The 27429-nt window shown below is 33.5% G+C and overlaps 2 protein-coding genes and 1 long non-coding RNA gene across 3 annotated transcripts; 1 reads left to right on the forward strand and 2 right to left on the reverse strand.

Moving 5' to 3' along the window:
- Window positions 1–913: 913 nt before the first annotated feature.
- LOC130725417 (protein FAR1-RELATED SEQUENCE 4-like) lies at window positions 914–1938 on the reverse strand. Its single transcript, XM_057576649.1, has 2 exons — window positions 1933–1938; window positions 914–1843 (listed from the first exon to the last, which is right to left on the reverse strand). Exons 1-2 carry the CDS (start codon window positions 1936–1938, stop codon window positions 914–916), a joined length of 936 nt encoding a protein of 311 aa, XP_057432632.1.
- Window positions 1939–4538: 2600 nt separating this feature from the next.
- LOC130723897 (geraniol 8-hydroxylase-like) lies at window positions 4539–7004 on the reverse strand. The gene is made up of 2 exons (XM_057575042.1): window positions 6445–7004; window positions 4539–5223 (listed from the first exon to the last, which is right to left on the reverse strand). Exons 1-2 carry the CDS (start codon window positions 6964–6966, stop codon window positions 4612–4614), a joined length of 1134 nt encoding a protein of 377 aa, XP_057431025.1. The 5' UTR covers window positions 6967–7004; the 3' UTR covers window positions 4539–4611.
- Window positions 7005–7785: 781 nt separating this feature from the next.
- LOC130723898 (uncharacterized) lies at window positions 7786–11359 on the forward strand. The gene is made up of 2 exons (XR_009014389.1): window positions 7786–7925; window positions 10430–11359. It is a non-coding gene; the product is annotated as an uncharacterized LOC130723898 (long non-coding RNA).
- The last annotated feature ends 16070 nt before the right edge of the window (window positions 11360–27429 follow it).

The raw sequence follows: 27429 nt of genomic DNA on the forward strand, positions 1-27429 counted from the left end.
ATTGATAACTACCTCCTATTTATAGAGCTTGGGTACTACCTATTGGGCCAATTGGGCCTCCGAGATCAAGGCCCATCTGAAGGTCAGGGCCCCGCCTCAGGGCGGGATACATGCTGGGCGTTGCCCCTCTAGGGGCTCGCCCAGTCCATGGTACATGATCACCGTGAAGGGAGGCGAAATCAGCTTCAAGCTCTCTAAAACGTTGATAACTAAGGTACCGGTTAAAATTATGCATAAAATCCGTAAGGTTGTTCCAAGAGTTAACAAACTTACCAACTTGTGCATGTAGGCCCTCCACTCTTGATGTAGTCCTAAATCCTCCAAAAAAATCACCCCGCATATAAGCAGCCGCCCACATATTCTTCCTCTTATACAAGTCCCTAACCCACTCATTGTCTTCTAGTCCACAATCAGCAACCATCTCAGTCCACTTTTCCTCAAACTCTCCAATTTCAAAATCCCATAGCATACACCTAGTAAGCTTTGAAATAAAATTAGGATCTGGAACATTGCTGTTAGCATTCCTCAAAAGATGCCATGCACATAACCTATGATACGCTCTCGGGAACACTTTCTGGATAGCGTGCTTCATTGGCAAATGACCATCAGTGATTACAGAAATTGGTGCTTTTCCATTCATAGCTGTCATGAACTATTCAAGCAACCAAACATAAGTCTCTTCTTTCTCATTTGACACTAGAGCAGAAGCAAAGACAATAGTCTGATTATGATGATTCACACCGGAAAAAATCACCAACGGACGCCTATATTTATTCTTCTTGTATGTTGCGTCAAATGCCAAAACATCCCCAAATATCGAATAGTTGGCCTTGCTGCATCCATCACACCAAAACAGTTTGTCAAGCCTTCCATCCTCATCAGCAGTGTGACGCCAAAACATGTTGGGATCAGACTATTTCAACAAACGTAAGTAGCTAAGCACACCTCTAGCATCAACAACATCTTTCCTCCATTGCTTATCTTGCTGGAAATACATATTGTTCTTACTAAATGGGACATTTTCATACCCACCCATCTGATTGGCAAAAACACCATATGATAGTGGAGTACTAACACCTACTTTGGTCATGTTGTTCATTTGCAAGATATCACCCTCATTCATCCTCCTATGTGAAGGTAACAAACCGACCAAACTAAGATCAACCAGCTTGTGATTGTGTTCATCATAAATAGATCTAACATACCATCGTTTGTCTTCAATGTCAATGTGCAACTGCAAATGCGCATGGCAACCACATCTTGTTTCTTTTCTAGGAAAACACTTCCGCTTCAAACAATCTCCATAAGTCTCTTTCCTTTTACCTTCCCTAAAACACACAAATGACTGTTGAATAACATCACCCTTTGTGTTTTTGAATGTCCTGGACTTACGAGCAGCAAAACCATGCATCCTTGCATACCAACTGTAGAACAGGAATCCCACCTCGCGATTCGGAAAGTGAAATCCAATTAGTTCATTCACTGTTAACTCCTTAAAATTGACTCCGCTCATGTCTTCTACACCATTGATTGGAATTTCAACAATCTCTTCACCATGGTCACCTTCTTCGCCCTCCCCATCTCCTTCCTCTTCTTCTTCTTCTTCTTCTCCATCACTATCTCCTTCCACTTCTTCTAAGCCAGAACCATCTCCTTCTTCCTCTGAGCCAGAACCATCTTCATCGATTGAGCCAAAACCATCTTCATCGACTGAGCAAGAACAATCTTCATCCTCTTCTTCTACGCGATCCAGCTCTTTCTCCTGCTTATCTTGAACATCTTCATTCGAACACGAGTCGAGCACATCAATTTCTTCAATCCCTGGTATCATCTGTTGTACTTCCTGAAAAAAATCAAATCGAGCTCAAAATATGGTTCCAGAAACTAGGAATGGGATGAAATTATGGAAATTGATACCCATAAAAAACATACCTCCATCGGTTCACTTCGAGAGTTTGAACGAGACTCTACCGACTCAGACGTCATCAATCAGGTAAGAGAAATAGGAGGCTAAAATTGAAGAACCCGATTCAGAGCTAAGGGGAGATACCACACAGAGACACCACAGAGAAAAGGGGAAATACGCCGCTTCTGAACCGCACGAACCCTAAATCTCTCAGGATCTCAAATCTAAGCTTATGAACCCAAGTGACATGAAATTCATTAAATCCACTAATTAGCAGACAAAGATTTTACGGTTGGGGTGATTAAATGCACTAATGACCAATCATGACCAAACAAAGATTTAATAAAACTCTGCTTTAAATTTTCTAATGAACGGTAACATTCATTTTACTGTTTAACTAAACATAGAATTACCACAGCTACGGGGCAAAATCAAAAATAATAAAAGGGCCAAACTATATATTCCAAAACTGGTGGGGAAAATGTGGGATTATTTTATTTTTAAAAATAAATAATTCTAAATACCGGGAAACCCCCCCATGGGGGGTGAGATAACCCTTGTGCAAAGTTACACAAAAGTTTCTTTGTGCATATTAGATTTCCCCTTCTAACTACCTTTAAATTTTAAAAGATTTAGCGTCGCATTACACTTTTTGAAGGATTCATTATTTTAAATGAATGTCTATTATAATTCATCTTGCTTCATTTATTCAATCTACAAAGCACATATTCCATAGTTTACAAAAGAACTTAAAATGACACCGTCGACAAATTGACCCTAAAACATCGTACTTTGCAACATCAACTTCGACAATATTGACCTCTCTTTTTTTACAAAAGAACTTAATAATTTTAAAAATTTAAATAAACATATTAGGATCATTCACTACAACCAGTGTTTTAAGACTCGGCTCGGACCGGCCGGTCCGACCGGTTGGACCGGGACTCGGTGACCTGACCGGTCCGAGCCTTACTTCAGATCGGTTCTGCATGTCACTCGGCCGGAACCGTTTTGAACCGGCCGGTTTAATGATCGAACCGGTGACTCGGCCGGTTTTTTAATTGAACCGGCGAGTCACCCATTTTTCGTTTTTTAATTTTTTTTATTAATTTGTGGATGATGGGCCATATATGGAAGCCCATTTCGAGTTGTCTAGTAATTAATTAACATATTGGGCCTTTGATGACTCGGGTGTTCAAGCTATTTTTCTAGTTTATTTCCATGCATTTTGATATATTATTTAGGATATTTTGGTTATTTTAGGTCACTCCATGATTATTTCATGCATTTTACTATATATTCAGAGCAGCTTTTGAGCCTTCTTCTTGGAGTGAACCCTAGCATCACTTTGAGCTTTTTGAAGAACTTTTTTTATTTCAATAATTTATTTGATCATGGAAGCCATGCTTGGCTAAACCTCCGTAGGTACTTGGGGTGTCTGGTTTGATTCTCTTGACCTTATGTTTTGATTTAGTTTTTGACTCATGAATCCTAGTTTTATTTATGAATTTCTCATCTTTTATATTTGAATCTTTATGCATGAAGATTAACTTTGCTATTTTGTATGCGATTGAGAAATCGGTAGAAAATAGGGATCCGGTGAAGAATTGATTAGGAACGCCTACGCCTTAGAGATAAGGGTAACTTCTAATTGTGTTGGCTAGTAACTAAGTGTTTTAATTCTCTAATTAAATTCGTCTAGGAACTAAGAGATTAGTGTTAGCAGTTTAATTGGAAGTTATGCGTAGTTAAGAGATTATCACGTAGAAACTTAGGCAAGCACCATAAATAAGTTAGGAAATTCATGAGTTAATTAGCCTATTAAGAACATAAGTGAGATTGAAGAAATCCTACCCCAGGTACTTCCCCTTTTGATTGTTTTCAATACTACGTACTTGTTTTTCACTTTACTTTGCAATTAATTAAGTTCTTTTACATCAATTATTCATCCCCAAAACCTTTTTACTTAGTCTTTTTAGTTATTTAATAGGTTAAATTGTTTTAGACGACCGCAATCCTTGAGTTCGATAATTTATTACTACTTAACGAATAGGTACACCTGCCTAGGAGTTATCAGCCTTTCAAATTGCCTAGGAGTTATCAGCCTTTCAAATTGTGTTTTTTTAATCCAGTAGAAACACATGTTGTATATAATAGGAAAAAACGTGTTTAAAAAGGGTGCCAGCAAGGTTCGAACACATGCAATAGAGGATATATGGAGGAAGACTAACCACTGCACCATCCGAATGTTATTGATAAGAGACGCATTTTATTATTTATATATTACTTTTATATTGAATTTGACATTTTTTATATTTTTTAATATATACCGAGTCAAGCAATCGAACCAGTGACCCACTGGTCCGACCAATGACTCAGTGACTCGGTACCCCAACCGAGTCGATGACCGAGCCGAGTTTTAAAACACTGACTACAACCAAGACTAAATAAAAACAGTTGTGACAAAATACATAAAATTTACAAAATAATTGCAGAATAAAACACACAAATTCTTTATAAACATAATGAAACTTACATATAATTTAAAATTCTCGCAAGACAGGGTAATATACTAGTATATATTTAGATAGGAACCTTTCAAATAAATAAAAGATTCATAAAAAACATTGAGTACTAGAGGAAATGACCAATACACTCCAATCATAACTTTATTCCACAATCTGAAACTTAATTTTTGGACTTTTCTAATTGTTTATTTTCTCTGGAATGACTCTCACTGGTTGCGCCTTTACTAAGGTTATGCCAAATTTGTCTTCCATGTTCATATCATCTATTGTCACTCCATCTTCAAGTTTCCAATTGAAACAGTTAATTAGTGAACCCAACATCAAATACAATGTCCTCATAGCTAATGGTACTCCAGGACAAATTCGCCGCCCAGCACCAAATGGTGTAAGCTCATAATGGTGACCTTTGATATCAATTTCAGAGCTTAAGAACCTTTCTGGTGAAAACAAATTTGCATTTTCCCAAATGCTTGAGTTTCTTCCAATAGCCCACACATTGAATAGAACATGTGCATCTTTGGGGATTGTGTAGCCACAAATTTCCACGTTTGCATTGGCCTTCCGAGGGATTAAAAATGGGACTGGAGGGTGCAAACGGAAGGTTTCCTTTATCACTGCTTGTAAATAAGGAAGCCTAGCAATATCTGATTCCTCAACGGGTTTACCTTTGCCAATGATTTTCTTCATCTCTTGTTTTGCTTTTGACATTGCCTTTTCATTTTGGAGTAGTTCTGCCATTGCCCATTCTAGCATAGTTGTAATTGTTTCCGTTCCAGCAACAAATAGAGTCTATTAAGTCACAATCATTGAGCACAAAAAAAAAATCAATCATTACACTACTTCAAAATGGGTAATTGAAATTCAATGTTCATAAACTATATATTAGAAAATTACACAACACAGGTCATAATCTATATAACATCATAGAGCAAAACTACTATAGCAGTAAAAAGCTTTGTTAATACACCCATGTTAAGGGAGAGATTGGAATAAAAGAGAGATAAATGAGTGATAGATATAAAAAGAAAAGAGAAATAGGAATAGAATTCAGTTGATGATGAGATGAAATAAAAAAATGGAGTATTTCAAAACCTTATATCATATTCTGACTAGTTATTAGTACTACAAGAGGAAACAATTTTAACCATAAATGGAGTGTGTCAAAACCTTCATTTTTGAGTTCCTCACTTAGCATAAATTGTACTTCTGGTGTCAATGAAACCAAAAGCATTTTATTCTTCACCGTCCAAAAACATCTCAAACTTATATTATATAAATGGGGACTAATATTGAAGGATGAAGTTTGTAAGAGGTTGGTTAAATGACCCATAAAAGTTACTTAACCTCATCCTATAGAACAAATAAGATTATTAATAAATAAATTAGTTAATAAAATATGAAAATTCTAACCCAGTTTTAGCTGTGATTGGTCCACCAACACTCCTTCATTTTAGGGTTCCTCCCTTAGACTTAGTACAAATTAAACTTCTGGTGTTAATGAAAGTAACCATATTTTCTTAGCTCACTATCCAAAAAAACCTATATTTATATTATATAAATAGGGACTAATGAAGAATGAGGTCTGTAAGATAAATGACCTATGGGGATTACTTAACCTCACCCTAGTGGATCAATATAATTATTAGTAAATTAATTAAGAAATAAAATATGAAAGTTCTAACCCACTTATTTTAAATATGATTAGTTCATCGTCGTTTAGACAACCCTGGTATGTTGTCTCATTTCCGGTCTCAATCAAAAAAAATAGAATAATGTTCTCTTGACATTCCATTTTCACGTCCATCCTAGGTAAAGAAGAGAAAAGAGAGAAATTGCAGATATGATTTGTGATGTGAAGTGGGAATGAATCATTACTTATAAAATTATATCATGTCAATTAACATGTCACAATTTCATTAGTAAGATACGGATATTGCCGGGTGGAGGATCTTGTTCTATTAATGAAAAAGGGAATTGAAATTAAAAAAATAGGGGGCAAAGAACATATACCAGAGATAAATGTTCAATTTGGGTTCCTTTCATTTCGTTATTCCCTTGAGCAATATTGAGCAAGGTATTTAACATGTCCTTATTCGTGTCAAAGCCTTGGACATCCCGAATCTTCAAGCGTTGATTAACCAAACAATTAAAGATATCAATGATCTTCCCAGTAGAATGAGATATTCGACTCTTGAAACCCTGCGGATCAACACTCTTCAGCACAGGGAAGAAATCAGCCAAGTTCGGCTTCCCTAAATCCTCCATGATACTCATCACCAGCTCCTTGAAATCTTCAGCTGAACCTGCAGAGCGAGCCAAATCCAAAGAGAAAAAAGTGTTTGACAACATATTTATAGCACTCTTGAAAGCCACTTTTCCGATACCCACTGCTTCACCTTCAAGGCTGCAGTGGTGGATATCGTGGAGGAGTTCTTGCAGCTTCTCACGTCTGAGGTCTTGGCTCGTGTCAAGACTCTTGGGTGAGAACAACACGTTGTTGCATATTTTCCTCAGTGTTCGCTGTAAGACCATGAATTAAATAACTAGATTATTTATTTATATTCGTTATGTAAATTAATTGTGTGTTTATATTATATTATTTTTAAGTTACTTTTCTGACTTGATTTTAATTACGAATCAAGGAAATTATTTAAATGATAATATTATTAGTCTTCTTATTTTTAATAAACCATAACTTTTGTTTTATTCAATAAGCTCAATTCAACGCTCCGTTAGCTATCTGACAGTTGTCTTTTCCTCTCAAATGATGATAAGTAATATTGTCATTTTCTTATCATTTATACTTAGCTAGATGCATAATATGACAACGTCATATTTGTTCTAATTGTCTCACAATTATTCTTTAGCTCAGTTCTTACTAATTTTCTTGTTCATTGATCATTTTATTTTGCTCAAAGTGATTCAAATTTATATTCCATTATTCCATAGAGTTCCTCATAATTTTTTATATAGTAATATATCATCCTTATATTTTTCTCTTAACTCTATGAGTTAAATCATTCGATGTTTAAATCGATTCGTACGGTTTTAAAAATATCTTATCAAAATATCTTAAAATATCTTTAACAAATATCTCACCACTTGTTCTCCCACTTGCAATTCACGTTCCTCTCCATTTTTATATTCCCTTCACTTTTTCATTTTCTGCAGCATCCTCACGTTCTCCTCAACATCACTTTCTTCTTACTTTCCCCTGACTAAAACCCACTTCTTCCTCTTCCTTAGTTGCATGATTGCAGCACCATCTTCCTCTTTTTTTTCCTTCTTCCCATCACGTTGCAGCACCCACACTCACCACATGAGCCACCACCTTCACGTTTTCCTCCTCACCATGGCTGTTATGTCCAGCCAAGAGGCCACCACGAGGAGGCCAGCACCACAAGGAACACGTACAGCCCCATTAATCAAGCTTCATCATCCATATCATGACAAGGAGACACCATCACCATGCCACTTTACTTCCTCATGTGGTAAAACCTTTTTCTTTGCTATCTCTGATTGATAAACTTCATTTACATGCTTCAAAATTCTTAGAACAAGATCTGATCATTTCATGAAATAGGGATTTAAGCTCCTTCACCATCATCTTCTCATTTTCCTTGGTAAAAGCCTTAATTTCTTGATTAGTATGTCTGTATATTTGATTTCAAAATTTATCTGGTGTTTGAGATAGTGTTATGGTGCTGAGAACATGTTGGAAATTTCAAAACCACGTTCTGTTATGAATTCCGTCACAAACATCAGTTTTTCCGTCACAAAGCTCTGTTTTTCCGTCACTAACAGAACCTGCAGGGGACAATTTCCTGTTTCGGTTCTCCAACTTGAAAACTGCATAACTCTCTCATTTTTTATCCGTTTTAGGTATATGACCACTTTTTAGAAAGCCTCAAGAGTCTACTTTAATATAAAGTATATTTGAAACTCTTTCTACTGCTAATTGGCTGAAGTAAATATATATTTCTAACGTAGTATGTTTTACTAATCTCTTTACAAAGGTTGTTGTGCTTGAGTAGAGTTTCATGTTAATGTATTAAGTTTTCTAAAAAGTTGTTTTCTTTGAGTTAAGTGGTTTTGGGGTTTTAAGGATTTTGTTTTAAGCCTTAATTAGTTGTTTTAAGTGCTAAAAATAGCTTTGAAATAGATTTGGCGAAAAAGGAAAATTTGTACATGGTTATGTAGGTGTGGCCGAGACTATGGTACGTGCTTTGGGTTTGGAAAATTACTTCTGAACTTGTTTTTCTTTAATGAAAATCCTAAGTTAAGTTTGAGGACTAAAAGTTTATTGTGGGAAAACTTTGGACTTAAGACACAAGAGGTTGAAGAGTTTTGGGTTAAACTTGAGTTTTAAAAGTTTTGGGGTTTGTTTGATAAATTTATTAAAGATTGAGGGTTGAAAAAGAACTTACTCTTAGATGAGGACCTTTGCGTGATTATGTGTTTGTCAAGGGACTAGGGTTGAATTACTTAAAAGTTGAGGAGTTGTTTTCCTAATGGGCTTTTGAAGGACCGTTCTTTAACTCGCAAATATCTTCTCTTTGGACTTTAGTCCTTGAAACATAAAGCATATGCATTAACCTAAGTGAGTTAGAATGATTAGCTAAACTTATTTTGAAACTTTAGATATGATCTTAGAGGCTAAGGTTTAGCATATGTACTTATGAAGGGTACGGACAACGGGATCGCTTGGCGACGAAACCAAAGAACTAAAAAGGAAGCGAGCCGGCACCGGAAAGCAAGGATGTGATTGGATTGTAGTTGCAGTTTAGGAAGGGAATTGGCTAAGGTAAGGGTAACTCGATTTAGCGCGTCTTTGAGTCTTGCATGTTTTTATCACACTGCATGCGTTTGAGATGAAGATGTTTAAGTTTGATTGGCATTTGATTATGACTGTTGTACTGAACTGGGAAAATGTTTTCTGGAGGCTTCAGCTGAGTGAACTTATTGAGACGTGTGTCTCCGTTTTCTGAGAGGCTTCAGCCGTTTACTGATTTCTGTCATTATTGCTTTCTAGTGGATAGGACATGATTATGTTTTATAGCACTGAATTATTGTGTCATCGTCAATAGAGCTTGATGTGTTTGTGCGAATGTTGTGATTATGAATAACATGTGATTATGCTGATTTGATTATTGAATTTGAGATTGTTGTTTGAGTGATTACTGAGTTGGATGAGATATTTTGACTTGCTTGAAGTGGCGGTGGAGTGGATATTTTCACATGACTGTCCCGTCTTTCGAGGCGTTATCAAGTGGTAGTGGAGTGGATATTTTCACATGACTATCCCGTCTTTCAGGGCGTTACTTAGTGGTAGTGGAGTGAATATTTTCACATGACTATCCTGTCTTTTGAGGCGTTACTTAGTGACAGTGGAGTGGATATTTTCACAGGATTGTCCCGTCTTGCGAGACGTTATCAAATGGTAGTGGAGTGGATATTTTCACATGACTATCCCGTCCTTCGAGGCGTTACTTAGTGACAGTGGAGTGGATATTTTCTCAGGACTGTCCCGTCTTGCGAGACGTTATTGTTTGATTGATATTGTTGAGGATTGTCGATATCTGATTTGATGTTATATTGTTGAGGATCATTGATATCTGATTTGTTGTTATATTGTTGAGGATTGATGATATCTTATTTGATGTTATGTTGTTGAAGTTATTGTTATCTGAATTAACCTATGCTGTTAAGTTATTGATTCCTGAGTTAGTTTATGTTGTTAAGTTTTGTTGGTATTTGTTTTAAAACCATATCGTTAATTTTGCTGATATGCTGATATGTTTAATTCTGTTAAATATATGATTCGATTTCATGATCGATAGGGTGAGTTGTCATCTATCCTGAATTAAATTGGTAGCTTACTTACCATGGCATGTATTAGATTTGAATAACATGCTTTTCTCTTTTATACGTGGTAATTGCATGGAGTTAACCCTTTCTGTTTGCTACTTATTGTTTGGGCGCTTAACGCTATTAGGCGATGGAGAATCTTCGATGGAGCTTGACCTTCGTACGAGTCGGAGAGGAGAACTTGAAGAACTGTGGAAGACTTGAAGAATAGAGTCGGGTGTAGAGTTAAAGCCTTGAGTTAGAGAGCTAACAGTTATTGGTTTAAGCTGGCATAACGATTTTAGAAATTTATATTTGGGGTTTCGGGTACTCGCCTTGTTCAAGGCTTGATGTAAATCCCTTTGTAGTTGGGAGTATGCATGACATGTTTTGGAAATACATTTGAAAAGAAAAAAATATACTCGTGTTTATACATTCTTTTGGAAAATATTGCATATTCACCTTATCAGATTGTTACCGTAACCCCTTGAAATTCGAGGCGTTACACTCGCCTGCGAGGCGACACAGGCATAAAGGCCATGCTGTATTTGTGGTTGTCATGAACTTGAACTGCTTCAGAAGTGGCTCGGTCAGACAAGGAGTGATCATGGGTTAGGAGCACCTCTTTGGCAAGGTCAGGTGAAGAGACAACTATGGTGGTTACTTGACCAAGCTTTAGGGTCATGATGGGGCCGTGAACCTTGGCCAGGTTGGCCAAGGATTGGTGAGGCATTTCGCCAAGTGCAAGAAGGTTTCCAATTATGGGGAGAGGGTCAGGTCCTGGTGGAAGCTTGTACTTTGGTTTTGTGCTGCCTCTGAATACTCTTGAATACAAAGCTTGTGTAAGGGTGAATGTCAACGCAAGGAGCTGGAGCATACAACTTAGGAACTTCATGTTTTGATCCACCTGAATCCATCAAATAAAGTGATATTAGAATTTGTGAGGTCTAACTCTACCTGAAAAGCAAGATCAAGAGGTGACTCTTCTCATATATTACGGTCATCTCGGTTTAATAATTTGTCAATGTTGAACTTCTCAACACTTAATTAAGAATACTATTGAATGTGTTGTAGTGTACCTGGTAGAGTATTTCTAAATCTACCAAAAAGAAAACCTGCAATATCTAACAAAAGAAAAGCCTCGTGCAATGCTCAATTTTCATGCGACATTCCATTTCCTTCCTTACAGATAGGTGCTTTCAGTGGAGATGGCTTTATATATTTCGGAGGACTTTGGGTGGGTGAAAGAGCTCTCAATATTAAAATTAGGGAGTTTTAACTCAACTCAGAAGTTAGTTCAAGAGTTAATGGTTGTTCTACCTTCTATAAATACATTTTTGGCCATATCTCTAGCTAATGTGAGACTTCTAACACACTCACTCACGCTTTAGATGTCTAGCCCTGGGCGTGAGGTGGTGTGTTAGAAGTCTCACATTGACAAGATGTGACCAAATTAATAAGTGTTTATAAAAGGTAGAGCAATCATCAACTGTTAAACTAACTTTTAGGTTGAGTTAGATCTCCCTAATTCTAATACTCAATAATCAATAGTAAAGGAATAAAAGAGTACTGAAATTGATTTTGGGCTAGCCGGATTTTGTTCCTTACTCACCTAATTCCTTAACAAGGAAACAGTAGTAATATTCCTTTTGTTGGAACTAGTGTTTTTTACCCGTGCATAATGCACGGAGAATTTGGCAATCGTATTTAATTCATCATCATTTCCTTGATTATTTAAAAAAAAATAACAACAAAAGGAAAGTGGTCAAAAACACATAAATTGAAACCCTTTCTTGATTAGATTTAAATGAAAATGTACTTAACTCATGAAATTTTATTATCTTATTAGATTTAACATGAAAGCATTTTTATGTTAAAATGTTTTTCCCATGAAAACTTTTTGTCCTATAAATTTTTACCCATGCAACAAAATTTGCTACTGTATTTGAGATATCAATCAGTATTTTGATTATGAAAAAGTTGAGATACTAAAAAGGAAAACAATCATAACAATAATGAAGATATTTTCAAAATATAAATTGTGAAACTCAATAGTATTTTGTAATCATACACCAATTTATACACATGTGAGGTACAAAAAAATTTTGTTTAGAAAAAAATACATATATTAGGATCTATTATGTTGTGGACCAACAATTGAAACATAGCTATCAGTTTTATTTGTTTTTCCGGACCAGACAACATATTTGTTGTGAAAATATCTATCGTAATTATAAAAACTAAAATAAAATTTATTAGATGACTAGAGGAAACATTTTAAAATTTTAATCTACGACATATTTTCATTAGCTAATTTTTAAAATTTTATATATTTGTACGCTTTTAATTTTTTTTTTTGGATTATGATAAAAATGCTAAAACTATATTAAATTTTTTCCTATTAATTTTTACATGAAAATATTTTTACGTAAAATATTTCTTCCTGTGTGATCTTTTAGCATATGTATCGATTGATTTTCTCCTCCTCGTGTAACATACTTTCCCTATTAAATTTTAATTATTTATATATATTTACTCATTCAAAAATTATGTAAAATGTACTGAAATAATAAAAAATTTATTAATTTTAAGAATTATCATGTAAATTGTTCATCCTAAATGAGCTTTTCACCCTTAACTTAAAAACAAATAAATATAGTCTATTTTTTCTAATTTCATTCTCTAAAAAAAATATTACTATTCCCGAATGACATAATTTCACCATAAATTTTTCATTCTTTTGAGTATATATTATATTTCTCTTCCTCATACGAAATATTTCACTGAAAATTTTTGTTTATGTTTATTAGATTTCAAATAGAAACATGGCCACATTTAACCAACCTCTTTCTATTATGTTTATGTTTAGTCAATGTGAGGGCATATTAGAATATAATATAAAATTATTCATTTGAGTCGATTTCTTACCCAACAGCTTAGTCTTGCGTGTTAGAATATAATATAAAATCATACATTTGAGTCATTTGAAAATTTTCTTCTCATCTCTCTTCTCTCAATTTCATTTCCACTTATATTGGATTGTGAACAAAATTTAATTCATCTGTCTCATGCTTATAATTATCTAAAGTAGTTTTTTCAAATAATATTCTTTCAACTTTTTGTATAATAATAATTTTTTCAAAAGTTGAAAAAAAAACATAAAAATGATATTTTAATTGAAAAATGTGATTTTTCTAAATAAGCTGAAACAGACACACACTAAAGTAGCTTTTTCCAAATAATCCACTTTCATTTTTTTTTAAATAATAATTTTTTGAAAAGCTGAAACAAATATAAAAATAATTTTTAAATGAAAAAATGATTTTTCTTAAAATAAGCTGAAACAAATGTACTCAAGTAGTCTCTTTTGTCATCCCTTAAAAAATGCATGTGATTTTTTGAAAAACTAATTGATTACATTTTAAATGATCTTTTTGTAAAGCATAAATTTATTTAAGTTTCTAAACAAATATAATAAGTGATTTTCAGAAGAGATTTTAAACTATTTGAATATAAAATATTTCAAATATAAATTAAGGACATTTTTTACCGTATAAATTTTTTAAGAGGTGTTCTGTTCCGTTTCTTTCTATTCTACCCTTTCCCACAGAACTAAAGTGTCTCGTTTGAAGAGCTTTTTGTAAATTTATAGTTCATATATATTTGCTCTTCAAGTTCTTGTTTGAATAGTCAAGAGCCTCTCTTGGTGTCTCAAGGAGGGCCCCACCTTCAAGACCCTTTTAAAGCAGCTCCATTGGTCAATATTGAAAAATGGCAAAGTTTTCCCTTTGGTGAAGAATCCACCAAATTCTTATTGGCCGAACCAATTTTCCCCAATGCGACAAAGATTGAGCCATACCTCCTAGAGTTGGAAATAAGGGGGGTTAGTTAAGCTTAAATATCACCCAAAAGCAAACCTAGAGTGTGATATTTGAAAAAACTGAAATATCACATTTCACAGGGCATGACCTCAAATAAACAATTTCTCAAAAGCTGTTATAAAACAAAGCTTTAAATCTCAATCAAAGCTTGAATCAAATATTCACATTCGACCGAATACATCAAATAAATTTTTTTCCACAACAAATCAAACTCGGAAAGAATGATCGAAAGGAGAATATGTTATCAATTTTTCTAGCTACCTCCTATATATGATCCTACCTGCCACATTCCATCACAGAACAAAAACATTAAAATCAATTGATTCAAAATTTTAATAGAATTTAAAATTTAGTACATTAAAAATTTGTGAGGTTAGTCCTCATCTTGATGGGGCGCTGAACTAAATTTCATGTACCCGGCCCAGACTTGTTTGGTTAGTTCCATCAATCAATGAAGAACGAACTATCTTTTCAACTATCTTCCTTGTCCTAACCGTTGGTCCCCATACCTTCAAAACCAACAAAACAAAATCAAATGGAATCGAACAATGAACAACACTGCAATTGCCTCTGGTGTCGACTTGATAATGTTCAAGTTGGCGTTGGTCATCCATTTTTCCAATAACATACATCATGGTTTGGCTAACTTTTTCTATGGATGTTTTTCCATTCACAAGACTCGAACCCAAAGTTTTATCCAAAGATAATTAAATATGTACCACATGAATAAACCACCAGGTGGTATAAAGAAATTTAGAAATGATGTTTTCTGATTTCTAAATTTATTATTGGTATGAAAAACATTAGGAATCTGCAGGTGTACCAGTCCAGATCAAAAGTGGTGTTTTTACGTGTAATCTTAGGCCAGCCAGAGCCAGCAAACACTCTTTTCATTGAAGCGTCCAAGGCACTACCATATCATATTCCTTCACTTTCTACATGTATATATATAAAACACCACACACTCTCTTTCTCGATATATTAAACCAAAAAACGACCAAACCAAAGCAAATTTACTGAGAGAGAAATTAAGGTGAGTAGTATTTGAGAAGGTTTCATCATATGATGGAGAGGAAGACAAGCTGGTTGTCCTTGAAGAGGTTTAGCAAGGAATACTTGTGGCCACGGAGGAGGTTGTCTTTGAAACGACTTCATCTGCATACAACCATCATGGACACCGTCGTTTTCAAGATTGTCTCTGTGGTAGAGGGTGTTGTACTTGTCTCCACTCTTTGCTTCTTCTACCTCTGCTGTGGCTGCAATTTCTGATCAATTATTATATATTATTAAGTTATTATTGTATATGTATGTGAACTTCATATTCATTTATTTAATTATTTGTTCATTATTTTTGGTACCAGATCATAGTCAATAAAACTCTTGAGTTTAATTTATATATGTATGATCTTAATTAACTATAGTCCTTACTCCTTATATAGTTACCTTGATCAGTCTGGTGGTGTTCTGTTTTATCACTTTTCCAAAGCTACTTTTTCAGACAGGTGAAGGCAGAGTATCTATAATATATGATCTAATTTCCATTTTTAAATCTCGGAATAACTTGCAACAAAAAAACTCTTTCTGGGATGTTTATCTTCATTTCATTTGCAACAAGTTTTGAAGACATTTGTTTCCCTATACGTTTCTATTAATTTTCTTGTTTACCTTTGTCCCTTTCGAAGAAACGTCACTTTTCTTCTTATTTGTATACTTTTAACATGATCATATATAATATGAACGAGGGCCGGACTTAAGAAAAATCTGTGGTAGAGTAAAATATTAGTGTGAGTTCCACACCGATGCTAATTTACGTCATTGTGGCGTTCGTTAAGTCAACACAAAGCGACGTTTTGAAGTTGTGTTCTAATATTTAAGGGTAGAGTTGATCAGACCGATACTACTTAGCGACGGCTCACCTGCCATTAACATTTGTTGTGTCCAACGCTAAATAGCGGCACTTAATCGACTGCGCCCATATAAACAATCATTTGAAATATTTTAATAGCCACTTAATTTATTACTTAAATAAATCTAAACCATTTAAAATATAGATCAATGGTTGCTATTATGCTATAAAGGAATTCCTTTTAGTCATATTCAAGGAGTCCTGAATTCATTATACTTATGGATGAAATGCTTGATATGCAAGGTCATTGACAGAGTTAATATGAATCATGGACCATGACTTTGAATGTAAACTAATTTTGATTCTCTTTGTTCTTTTTTTGAAACTAGTTTAATAGGCTCTATATATGAAGATTTTTTTTTTGAAAGTGACTCTATATATGAAGATGATTAAGATGAGTTTAGTTTTTGTATGAGTGCTGTAAAATTATTGATATAGATCATGAACAAGTTGTCTTAAACATCTAAAGATCGCTTATAATTTGAGAATTTTTTTAAATCTTCAAAAAAAAATTTGATGAATGTATCACAATAAAAAAAATTGATGAACATATACTATATACTATATTTTGTTTTTGAACTCGAAAGATATATGATTTTTTTTCAATTAACCGTTCAAACAAATTAAAACTCAAAAAAGAAGCATATACATTTTTTTGAAATGAGAAGCATATTGGCCAATAAGAGGTATAATTATTAGAGATTTGTATTAAAAAGATTTATCTATGAATGCAAGATAGTAAAATTCATGATTGGTACTTGAAAGAAAGGAAGTCTAGCAGCTTCGAAAAGAAGCATATGATTTTAATTTGCATTATTTTTGTTGCGAAAATTATGATTAGCCAAAAATATCCATGACCTACAATTCAAGTTCAAATTTGAGTTCAAAATTCAAATGCAAAATTGATTATGCAACAACTTCAAAATACGATCAGCTTTAAAGTAAATTGCAACCCCATATCTTCTGTTTTGTTCTCAATCTCCACGGTTTTCTTCCCCTATTTGGTCTTATCATATTTTATCTTTCTGAAATGAGTTTATTAATACGGTGTTGTTCATTGCTTCTATTATGAGTTTCATTTTTTTTATGACTGTTTAATTTATGTGGTAGGAGGAGGAAGCAAAGTCAATGAAAAACAAGGTAATATCTTGAATCTATTGTATCGAAATTGCAACATTTGTATTGATCTGTGAATGAAATTAGCCTTATTAGAGTTTTCCAATTCTTGATGTTGCAATTAAATTTTACTTTTTTTTTTTGAAAGAAAATTTTACTTATTCTTTAATGGAAGGTATGATTTTTCTTATTGATTGAGTTGATAAATATATAATATACTGATTGTTACATTAATGTGATATCTCATAGCATAGCCCGTTTAAAAGCAGAATGTATTGCTGTAGAAAACAGTAAGTGCAGAGAGCCAGAGACTAGACTGTGCCAAAGAAAAATTAAAGGATGAGAAGGCTACGAGTCCAAAAAACATTATGAGAGATCTGTATCTATTTAAATTTGTTAAATTGTAGAATGACTTATTTAAGTGCAGGTGTTTTCGGAGATGATTATGGATTCAGGCGGTGGTGGGAGACTTCGGCGTGAGGTGTGGCGGGTATGAGGACGAAGTTGATTTAAGAGGTAAGATGAGCTTCTCAGTTTGAATACAATTGTTTTTTTGAGCATATTTTATTCTTTTTCTAATATATTCAAAGGAAATTCTACAGAGTCGTAGATAAATGTTCATAGTTGTACCTAAGATAACTTAAATTTTTGTCCATTTTAGTGTATATCAATCATGATCTAATTTAAGTTGTGAAGCCTCATATTTCCAAGTTTGTACACTTCTACGTCCAGAGAGTCTCCCAAAATTTAGCTGTTAGAACACTATTTTCCACTATTTACTTCATTGACTGAAGTTTTACAATGAACACTTCTTACATATATATGCTTTCAATTCCTGGTGGAACATCCATTTTGTACATGGTACACCTCGGTTTCTCTCAAACCCATTCAATCTTTCCAACCACATCCTTCCTCCAATCATAACAACATCGACATCATCAGGCTCCATGTTAGGTAGTCTTTAAACAACTTAATCTGTATTTTTATGGCGAAAGACTCCCCATAGGAAATATCCTTTAGTTACCTTCCACTCTAAAGTTTACTGGAAAAGGGACTGATTAGGAATTCTTTCTCAAGTTGCTTAAATGAGAATGAGTTTGAGAGAATTATTCTCTATTATAATAGATGCATCAAATAGTGTTTCGCAATACACTTCTAAATCTAGGCTAATTGTTTATTTAGCATATTATGACATTGTAGGGTATCAAATAAAGGTACATGTTATCACGGGTGAGAGAAAAAAATTAACATTCACAACTACATGTATTTGAACTTTTGAGTGAAAGCTTAAGCTCATTTTATAGTTTTTTTTTGAAAGATGAAGGAATATCTATTAATATCCACAAAAAACCCCTAAGGACAGCACCCTTAGGGAGAAAAGATAACCCAAAAAAAAAAACGAGTTATCTCAACGATCAAAAGAGAACCCACTAGGCCGAGAAAAGGAACAAAACCGGGTTAAAAACCAATCCGGACAGCAAAGGAAAAACCAACAGCACACCCTAGGAAGCCCAAAATATAGCCCGGAAACTACACAGATCAAGCCTTGAAAAGATCAAGCATTGAAATGATCCTCGTACACCTTTTCCAAACCTCGAATAGCCTCAAGGTCGTATCCCTCAAACTCAAGCCCCAAGACTTTGCTGAGAAGCCACGTCTTTTTCGACCGCGTGAAGTACGGGCCACCGCTCGCCGGAAGAGAAGCCGACGCTGCCAAGAGAGACAAGCCCTCAACATCATCCCGCACCTCCACGCAAGCCAGAGGCTGAGCAGCACTCACGCAGGAAGGGGGAATCCTTTTGGGACGCCCACGCCGACGGGGCTGCAGAGCAGGATCCACAGCAGACAAGTCCTCGACAGACACAGAGCCAGCGCCCTCCGCCCCCCTAGCAAAGGGCACAGCCGGGGGAGGAAGAGGCTCTGGCATAGCCAGCAAGAACTCCTGAAGAGCAGGGGTCCCAACAGCAACTGAACCAGAATCTGAGGAGACGGATAAGACAGGCTTGGGGCTAACCCAACAACCATCACACCAACCAGCCGGAGGCAGAAGCAAGAGAGGGAAAGACCTCATAGCCGCCAAACTCCAAGAAGCCAAAGACACCGACAGAAGAGAGGGAGCAGGAGGCAATCTTAAGCGAAGACCAGAAGAGAGGTTTCATTCCCATCTCCCAGCCGAGAGGCCACGGAGAAGAAAAGACAAGCCATTCTCCCAAAATCCGCACACGTCTGAAAAATTTGCAACACCCCACTGAGCTACATCCGCGTCCACCGCCTCATCAACAACTAAACCGTCTCTGTGCCAATACTCCTCCCGAGCCAAATCCAACGCCAACCTACCAACAATGACATCAGAAAACCCTTCTCCTTCCCCCGCATCACCACCCAAATCGGAGCACAGACAAGAAATCTCTGGGAAGAGTAAGATATCTGGAAGCCTCGACAACCCTTTATAGTTATATGTGTCGGGATTGTGGCTTCAGGGACATTTACGCAGATGCATTTGGAATTGCAGCTGGTATTAGGTACTAAAGAAAAGTGTGAGGTGAAAGCTAAAACACCAGTCACATGTGTAGTTCAAAGCAACATAAGAGTAATTGACAGAAATATAGGTGATTTTCTTCTTGAGCATTGTGTACTATTTAAGTGGATGTTTTTCATAGTAACAAAGTGTAAAAGGAAGAATGGGAGGGAATTTTTTTTTTCATTGTGATCAAATACCAAAGGATGACGCGGATGATACTTCTACTTAGATTTTACTTATTTATAAAATAAAAATACAGTTCCTTTCGATAGAATAATAGAGAATATTGTTTTCAATGATAAGATTCATGATTTCACTTTATTATATTGGTTTGCTTTAGCTCATATTACATTTTTTAGGATGGTTTTGTGCTTTCTGTGTTGCTTGCCGTTAATTCGGGTTGGATTTTCATTGAGGCCACCTAAATTTGAGTTATCTGCTGACATCAACATATGGAGCTTTCTATCTTTGGTATATGGCCATGTTGATGCCAGAAATGCACCTAAGAGCTTTTGTAATTAATGAGTGTCAGACATGGTATTTTGAGCAATTGGACGATATTTGACTTGGTTCAATTCGATATAATTATTGATACAGTTTTAGGGTAAAAGAGATTGTACATAATATGCTTAGCTTACTGCTTTTAAGTATTTATATTTTGCTGGTTGTTAGGATGTTGCAATAGTTTTTAGGATGAGGTTTATACTCTTCACATACTGTTGCTTATAGTGAGCTGCATGATTCTGCTGTCTCTTTTAACAAAAGGAGTTCAACCTTCTTGGCTTACTTTGGAGGGTAGAAATACCTTTCATACTATATCTACACAGGAAGGCTCATCTTGATTCTTTTGACTCTCATTAATCTTTTCAAATTAGTTCATGGAAATTAATGATCAAGTGTTTGAGTCCCACAAAGCAGAGTTTTAGCACATGTATTATTTATTGTACTTGGTTTAAAGTGTGAATTTTTTTTCCCCATAAGTATCAATCTATGTTTAATTCCTACATTATGGGCTGTCCTTGAGTGAAGATTTCTAGCTTAGAAGCAACAAAATTTGTGTTCAACAAAGCTCAACTCTTCAAATCAACATTTCCTGCCAACAAAGAGCAATTGTAATAAAGATATTGGAGCAAGCTAATAGAAAAGAGCCATTTATTGGCGATGCGCCTCTTTCTCTTGCTATAGCTGGATGATACTTTCATTTTTCATTAATACAAAAATCATATTTAATTATTTATTGTTCCTTTTTCATGAATATTTCATATAACTTTTAATATTTTACTAATTTTGTAACATTATTATTTTTCCTCCCAATGCGGACCTTGGTGAGGAAAATAAAAACCAATAATTTGCATTAATCCCTTTCTATGCTTCTCTACTTCTCCCTAAAACTATATAATGATAAACATGGTCCCCCTTATCATCGTCATATTTGATTCATGTTTATTTTGAATTGAAATAAAAGGATATAGTTGGGTAATGTTCTTGATGGGTGGTGATATGAAAAGTGGTTCTCCAGATATGGGAGCGTGGAAGAGAAGACGGTGATTAGATGGAGACTGTGAAGGGTTGAAGAAGTAGTGTGGTGTACCCATCTTCCCTTAAATGATGCTCTTCTTTTAATTTGCAAGCTTTTCATTTTTATTTTCTACACCATCACTCTCTTCACCACCCACGAGAAATTCTAGAAGTGAAAAAAATAAAATTTTCACTTTCATGAACTAAAAGTAGAAAAGCATAAAGAAAAAAATGGTTAGGAAAATAAATATTCATTGATTAAATAATCATTTAAATTGAAAATAAATTTATCAATCAACATAAGCAACATAATCTACTGTTATTTTTGTACAAATTTTAAAGGTAAAAAATTTCAACGGGAGATCCATTTTACATGAAAATATTTTTCCTGACAAAACTAACACATACAATTTTTCATATAATTTATGTAGATTTTCAAAAAAAATTCCAAAATGGAATTTTTAGACTCCAAAATTCTTGCATCCCATCATGCTTATTCTTTTAACTTTATACATATGATTTCAAATGGAGAAATGGGACGAGGCAAATGCTTGGACATAATCTATGAGCCTTTTGAACCCCAGAGAACCTTTTGAGTCTATGAGCCTTATACAAGTCGAGAGAGTGATTGTCTTGCTAAAGCAATAAAATTACACCTATGAATTTGATGTAAGAAACTACAATGATAATGAATATGATGAGAACATTATTGAAGTATTTTTAAGTTCAAATTTAAGTATGTCATGCCAAATTGATGGATTATAGTTGGATCACATGATATTACCTTTTTTCACCGTTGGTGGAAGTAGTTAAACAAATTTATAGTCAGTTATTTTAATAAATTCATTAGTAAAGTAATTTAGAAGTTGTACGTAGCATTCTCCTCTTTCTCTTCTTCATAGTCAGTTGTACGTATGACTCTCTAGAGTAAAATCAAAGACAGGTCTTAAAATTTGTATATTCTCCTCTTTCTCTTCTTCACGGTTAGTTGTACATAGCACTCTATAGCAGTGGCGGAACCAGGAATTTTATGGAGCCTGGGCAAAGTTCATCCTAAGCTTAACGACCCACATCTGACGTCTGATCCATGGTTTAAATTGCGGTTGTCGTCGCGGTTGCGGGCATTACGCTGTTACCGCGTGAATAGCCTATTGTAGTGGTAAATATGTCTCATTCTCAATGAAACACTCAACCCAAACATATAGTTATAGTCCATAGTTACCAGGTTCACCATACGCTCCGGTACATGTTACGCGGTAGGCGATTTGTAAAGATGTTGTACGAAGGGTATACAGAATCGGTTGTATATATAATTTAACTTAAACTTAAACTTTACTTTAAAAATTTGAAGATGTTGTGCAGTAGAGGAATGTCGGAGAGAGTTTTATCACATTACAAAATTATATATTATATACTTTTTTTTGAAACTATATATCATATACTTGAGATAAGAATGATGCAGATTTAGTAAAAGGTTAACCGAGAGTTTAATCATTTAGTATTTTTATTGCATTTACTCATTTAGGCCTTTAGTATGCTAATCACTAGCTGTCCAAGACTACTTTTAAGGCTTGCACGTGTCTGGAGAGTAAACAATAAAGTAAATAATAGAAAAGATGAAAATATCTACTCTAGAATGTTCATCTCACATGCTCACCACACTACTATGTGGGAACATCAGATCTAAACTAAGAGAGAAACAAAAAGTAGAGAAAGAAGATGAGGAAGAATGGAGAATGGGGAAGATGATGACGATATCTGCAAGTTCTCGGTGGGGGGTTTTCACAGCGGTAGAAAAGAGGGCCTCTGGTCATGCATGAAAGAGGAGCGGGTGTGGGAGAAGTGGAGAATTGAGATTAGTGGGGTTGAGGGGAGGAAGATGAATTTGCTACAAGCAAAGAGGCTCACACAATCCCTTCCACTGCAAAGTGACAATTAGTGTGTCTTTAGCTTTCTTCTCCTATGATTTCTCCTCCTTCCATTTGGACAATTGAAGATAAAAAAAAATCACTGTCATCATTTGTTTTCTGCCCAGGTTGAACCAACAATAAACCCATTTTTTTCCCTCTGCAACCCAAATAAAAAAATTATTTTTTGCCATGGAACCTGGGCAAGTGCCCAGGCAAGCCGGGCGCTAAATCCGCCCATGCTCTATAGAGTACGACCAAAGAGGGGTCTTACAATTTGTATATCGTATGATGTAAGAAACATACATACTTCTACCTTGGATGTAGTGTATAAGGAAGTTTTTTGTAATGTTTATTGTATGTCTTTTGGTGCATAGGAAAATTAACGTTTATTGTATTGAAGAAACATGTATTTACTTTTCTTTTTTTACTAATAAACAACATAACTAACATGTAAGATATATAATATCACGATTTCTTCAACAACAAAAAAAAATACATACTATCTCAATTCAATTAAATGAATTTAAATTAATTAATTCATATATAAAAAAAAGCTGAACAACCTAAAATTGGGTCATCACACTAGTTATGCTATAAAGGAATTCCTTTTAGTCATATTCAAGGAGTCCTGAATTCATTAAAGTTATGGATTTATAGCACTCCGATCAAATTAGACGATTCTGATTTAATGAAATTATTTTAAGTATGTAGTATTTTTTTAAAGTAAGTATATAGTAAATTCTTTAAATCTGAGTCATTGAATCTTTATCAAATGACTGAAAATCCCGGATTACATCAAATAACAAAAAATCCGAGTCACGCTACAGAGATTGGAGAGAATTCCAATGCATAGGATCTATTTTGACAAAGAATACGTGCACATACCCTGATTTTATTTACAAAAAATGTATATAACTTAGGTTGAAAATTACTACTACACATTATTTTTATTAAAAAAACTAGCGGGATTACCCGTGCGCCCTGCACGGGTGACTTTTGTTATTTACAATTTAAATTTCATGTAATATTATGTTTTGTATCTTTTTAGTAAATATATTTTAACAATTGTTTCAACTATATGTTCTTAATAGTGAAAATTATGTATTAATCTACCACAACTTTTTACTTATAAATTTTTAATATGAAAAAAATTAAATATTTTAAATTATAAGACTTAAATTCACTCAAATTTTTATATATGCATTAAATCAGTATTTTAATTTTTTTATACATGTTTAATTATTAATATTTGATTGATTATTTTTCATATCAATGTTTCTATTTATAACAGCAATAACACTAATAATAATATAAATATTTTGATTCAAAATGTTTGGTGAATGTGCATTTCCTTAAGGGATTTCGCCTAGGCTTTTGGTCCGGGTTCGATCCCCTCTAAGGAAAAATATAATACATTTGTGTTCAGGGACATTACTACCGTATCCCGAGCCAGATTAGTCACGTGAGGCTCTTTTCCCCCGTGGTGACCGGTGGCTAAAGGACAAAAAAAAAACATGTAACAACAAAATGAAACCCCACTTCTAATAAAACTCAAATCAAATCATAGGAGAAAATCGCCAGATTAAATAAACCAAAATAATAGATAATTTACGAAAATTATTTAGATCCAGAGGCTTCTCTTATTTTTGAATAAACTCTCATGTGACTATTATTTTTAAGTTTGAACTCGTTCCTCTTTTTTGTCCTTGGCGCTCTTTGATCATACCTTTGGTAACCACCGCCTACCAGGGACGATGGAGGAAAAATTCATTTTATCAATCCAAGCAGATAAATTGAAGGATGTTCGTCTTTCCCCTTCATGATTTAAAAAAGGGGTGAAACAATATATGATGGTGAATAAAAAATGGATGAATAAGTAAATAATAGGATCATGAAATAGGGGTGTTCATAACCGAACCAAACCAATTAAAACCGCTCAAATCGATCCAAAAAAACCAAAAACTGAAAAACCGAAAATAGCAAAAACCAATATTTACGCTAATGGATCGGATTGGTTTTCAGTTCCCATAATGTTCTAAATCGTACCGATCCAAACCAAACCGAAAGTATTTATTTATTTAAATTTTGACATACATAATTACCCATTTAACCATACTTATAATATTTTATTCCATGTATACCCAAACCTTTACAGTAATGTGTTTAACATTTTCCAAGTTAGGAGACATATGTCTTCTTTTCATTCAGCGAAAGTGAAACATATCAGTGCGTACATAATTCATTTCTTACAGTATTGATGTTAGTGTTAAGCATGATATCTTGTCTCTGTAACTTTTACAATGCTTCTTGTTTTATGATTTTATTTTCTATTTTGTTATGTATTTCAAGATTTTTACTTTCTTTGAAAAACTGAAATCCAATCCAATCCAAACCGATAAAAATTGGATCGGATTTGAAAAAAAAAATTGGGTAATTAAATTATAAAACCGAAACGATTGATAAATTATTTTTCTCTATAGTTGTTTCAAATGAAAGAAAAATTGAAGGTGAAAGTTCCTTATCATGAAATTGAATAAAAAATTGAGAAGCAGAAAAATGAAAGGGAGGAAATAGAGGGGTATGAAAAATATGGAAGAAAGTTGAAAATACTTACCATGGAGTAGACGAACGGAGAAAAAAACAGGATGGGTTTTTTTCATAAGAAATTTCAAAGATGGGAGGAAGAAGTATAAGATGAATAGGAAATGGAGGAAAATGAAAGTCCTTGCCTTGTTTTCGAGGAGGTATGCACAAAAGGATGCTGAAATATTTTGATTTATTAATGTTTAATTTTTTCCTAAAATAAAATACTCATTATTGGTCAATGAAAAATTAATCAGAAATTAAACATATCAACAAAATTATTTGTATTAAATGTTCTAAGGATTCATTAATTAAATTATATCAAAATGTTATAGATTAAATAAATAATGTGAGAAATGTCTCAAAAGAGCAAATGAATTCTCTAACCAATGCACATGTATAGCAAAATTAATTATTTTTGCATTAAGATAAAATTAAAGCATTACCTAGCACATGATTGATAAATTATTTTTCTCTATAGTTGTTTCAAATGAAAGAAAAATTGAAGGTGAAAGTTGCTTAACATGAAATTGAATAAAGAATTGAGAAACAGAAAAATGAAAGGGAGAAAAGAGAGGAGTATGAAAAATATGGAAGAAAGCTGAAAATACTTACCATGGAGCAGACGAACGGAGAGAAAAACATGATGAGTTTTTTTCATAAGAAATTCCAAAGATGGGAGGAAGAAATATAAGTTGAATAGGAAATGGAGGAAAATGAAAGTCTTTACCTTGTTTTCGAGGAGGTATGCACAAAATGATGCTGAAATATTTTGATTTATTTATGCTTAATTTTTTTCTAAAATAAAATATTCATTATTGGTCAGTGAAAAATTAATCAGAAATTAAAAATATCAACAAAATTATTTGTATTAAATGTTCTAACAATTTAATTTTGAAAATGTTGAAATTTCAATTCTTTAATTAATCTTGTCTAATTTAATTAAATTTTTTCGTTATTTCTTACAAATTATTTCATTGTTCCAATAAATTATCAATTCTTGAGCATCAAGGTTTTTAAAAATTGAATTTCAAAAGACAATTAATTATACTCATTAATTGTAGGAATTAATTAGAGCCATTAATTTCAATTATAAGAAATCAAAATTGTAGTATCTAAAATAGGAATATTTATTCAATTGCAAATTTTTTGAAAACTTAAAAAAGAAAAAGAAAAATGATGCTAAAAATTTTTAAAAAATATATTTATTTTATTTTCAAAAAATTATTTGCTCATCACACTCATTTTACAACTAATCTAGTAATAATTAGATTTTAAACGATTACTATAGTAAAGGAAATTCGAATTTCAAAAAAATTAATTTATATTTTAAAATCATTTTAACCATAATATTAAAGAAAAACAAATAAATGAATTTTAGAAAAATAAAAATTAAAACATCCAATATTTATTTCTATTTGAAATAATTACGAATATTTATTATAACTATTTAGAATATTGATAATTAAAATAAAGGGATTGCAATTATTTTTATGAATCGTATTTTCAAATTTGTAATATTTTTTTAAAATATTTGATTTATCTTAAAAAATAATTTCAGGGAAAATAAAAATTTAATTTTTTTTAATCAGAATTGATTATTTTCAAAAAGTTTAAATCTAATTATGAATTTTTAATAATGGATGAAATGAAATAGGTTTAGAGATGTTCATGTATTGTATCATGTTTTCGAAAATATGGAGGGGAAGAAAA

Source organism: Lotus japonicus, chromosome 6, assembly GCF_012489685.1.
Source record: "Lotus japonicus ecotype B-129 chromosome 6, LjGifu_v1.2".
In the NCBI taxonomy this organism is placed as follows: Eukaryota; Viridiplantae; Streptophyta; class Magnoliopsida; order Fabales; family Fabaceae; genus Lotus; species Lotus japonicus.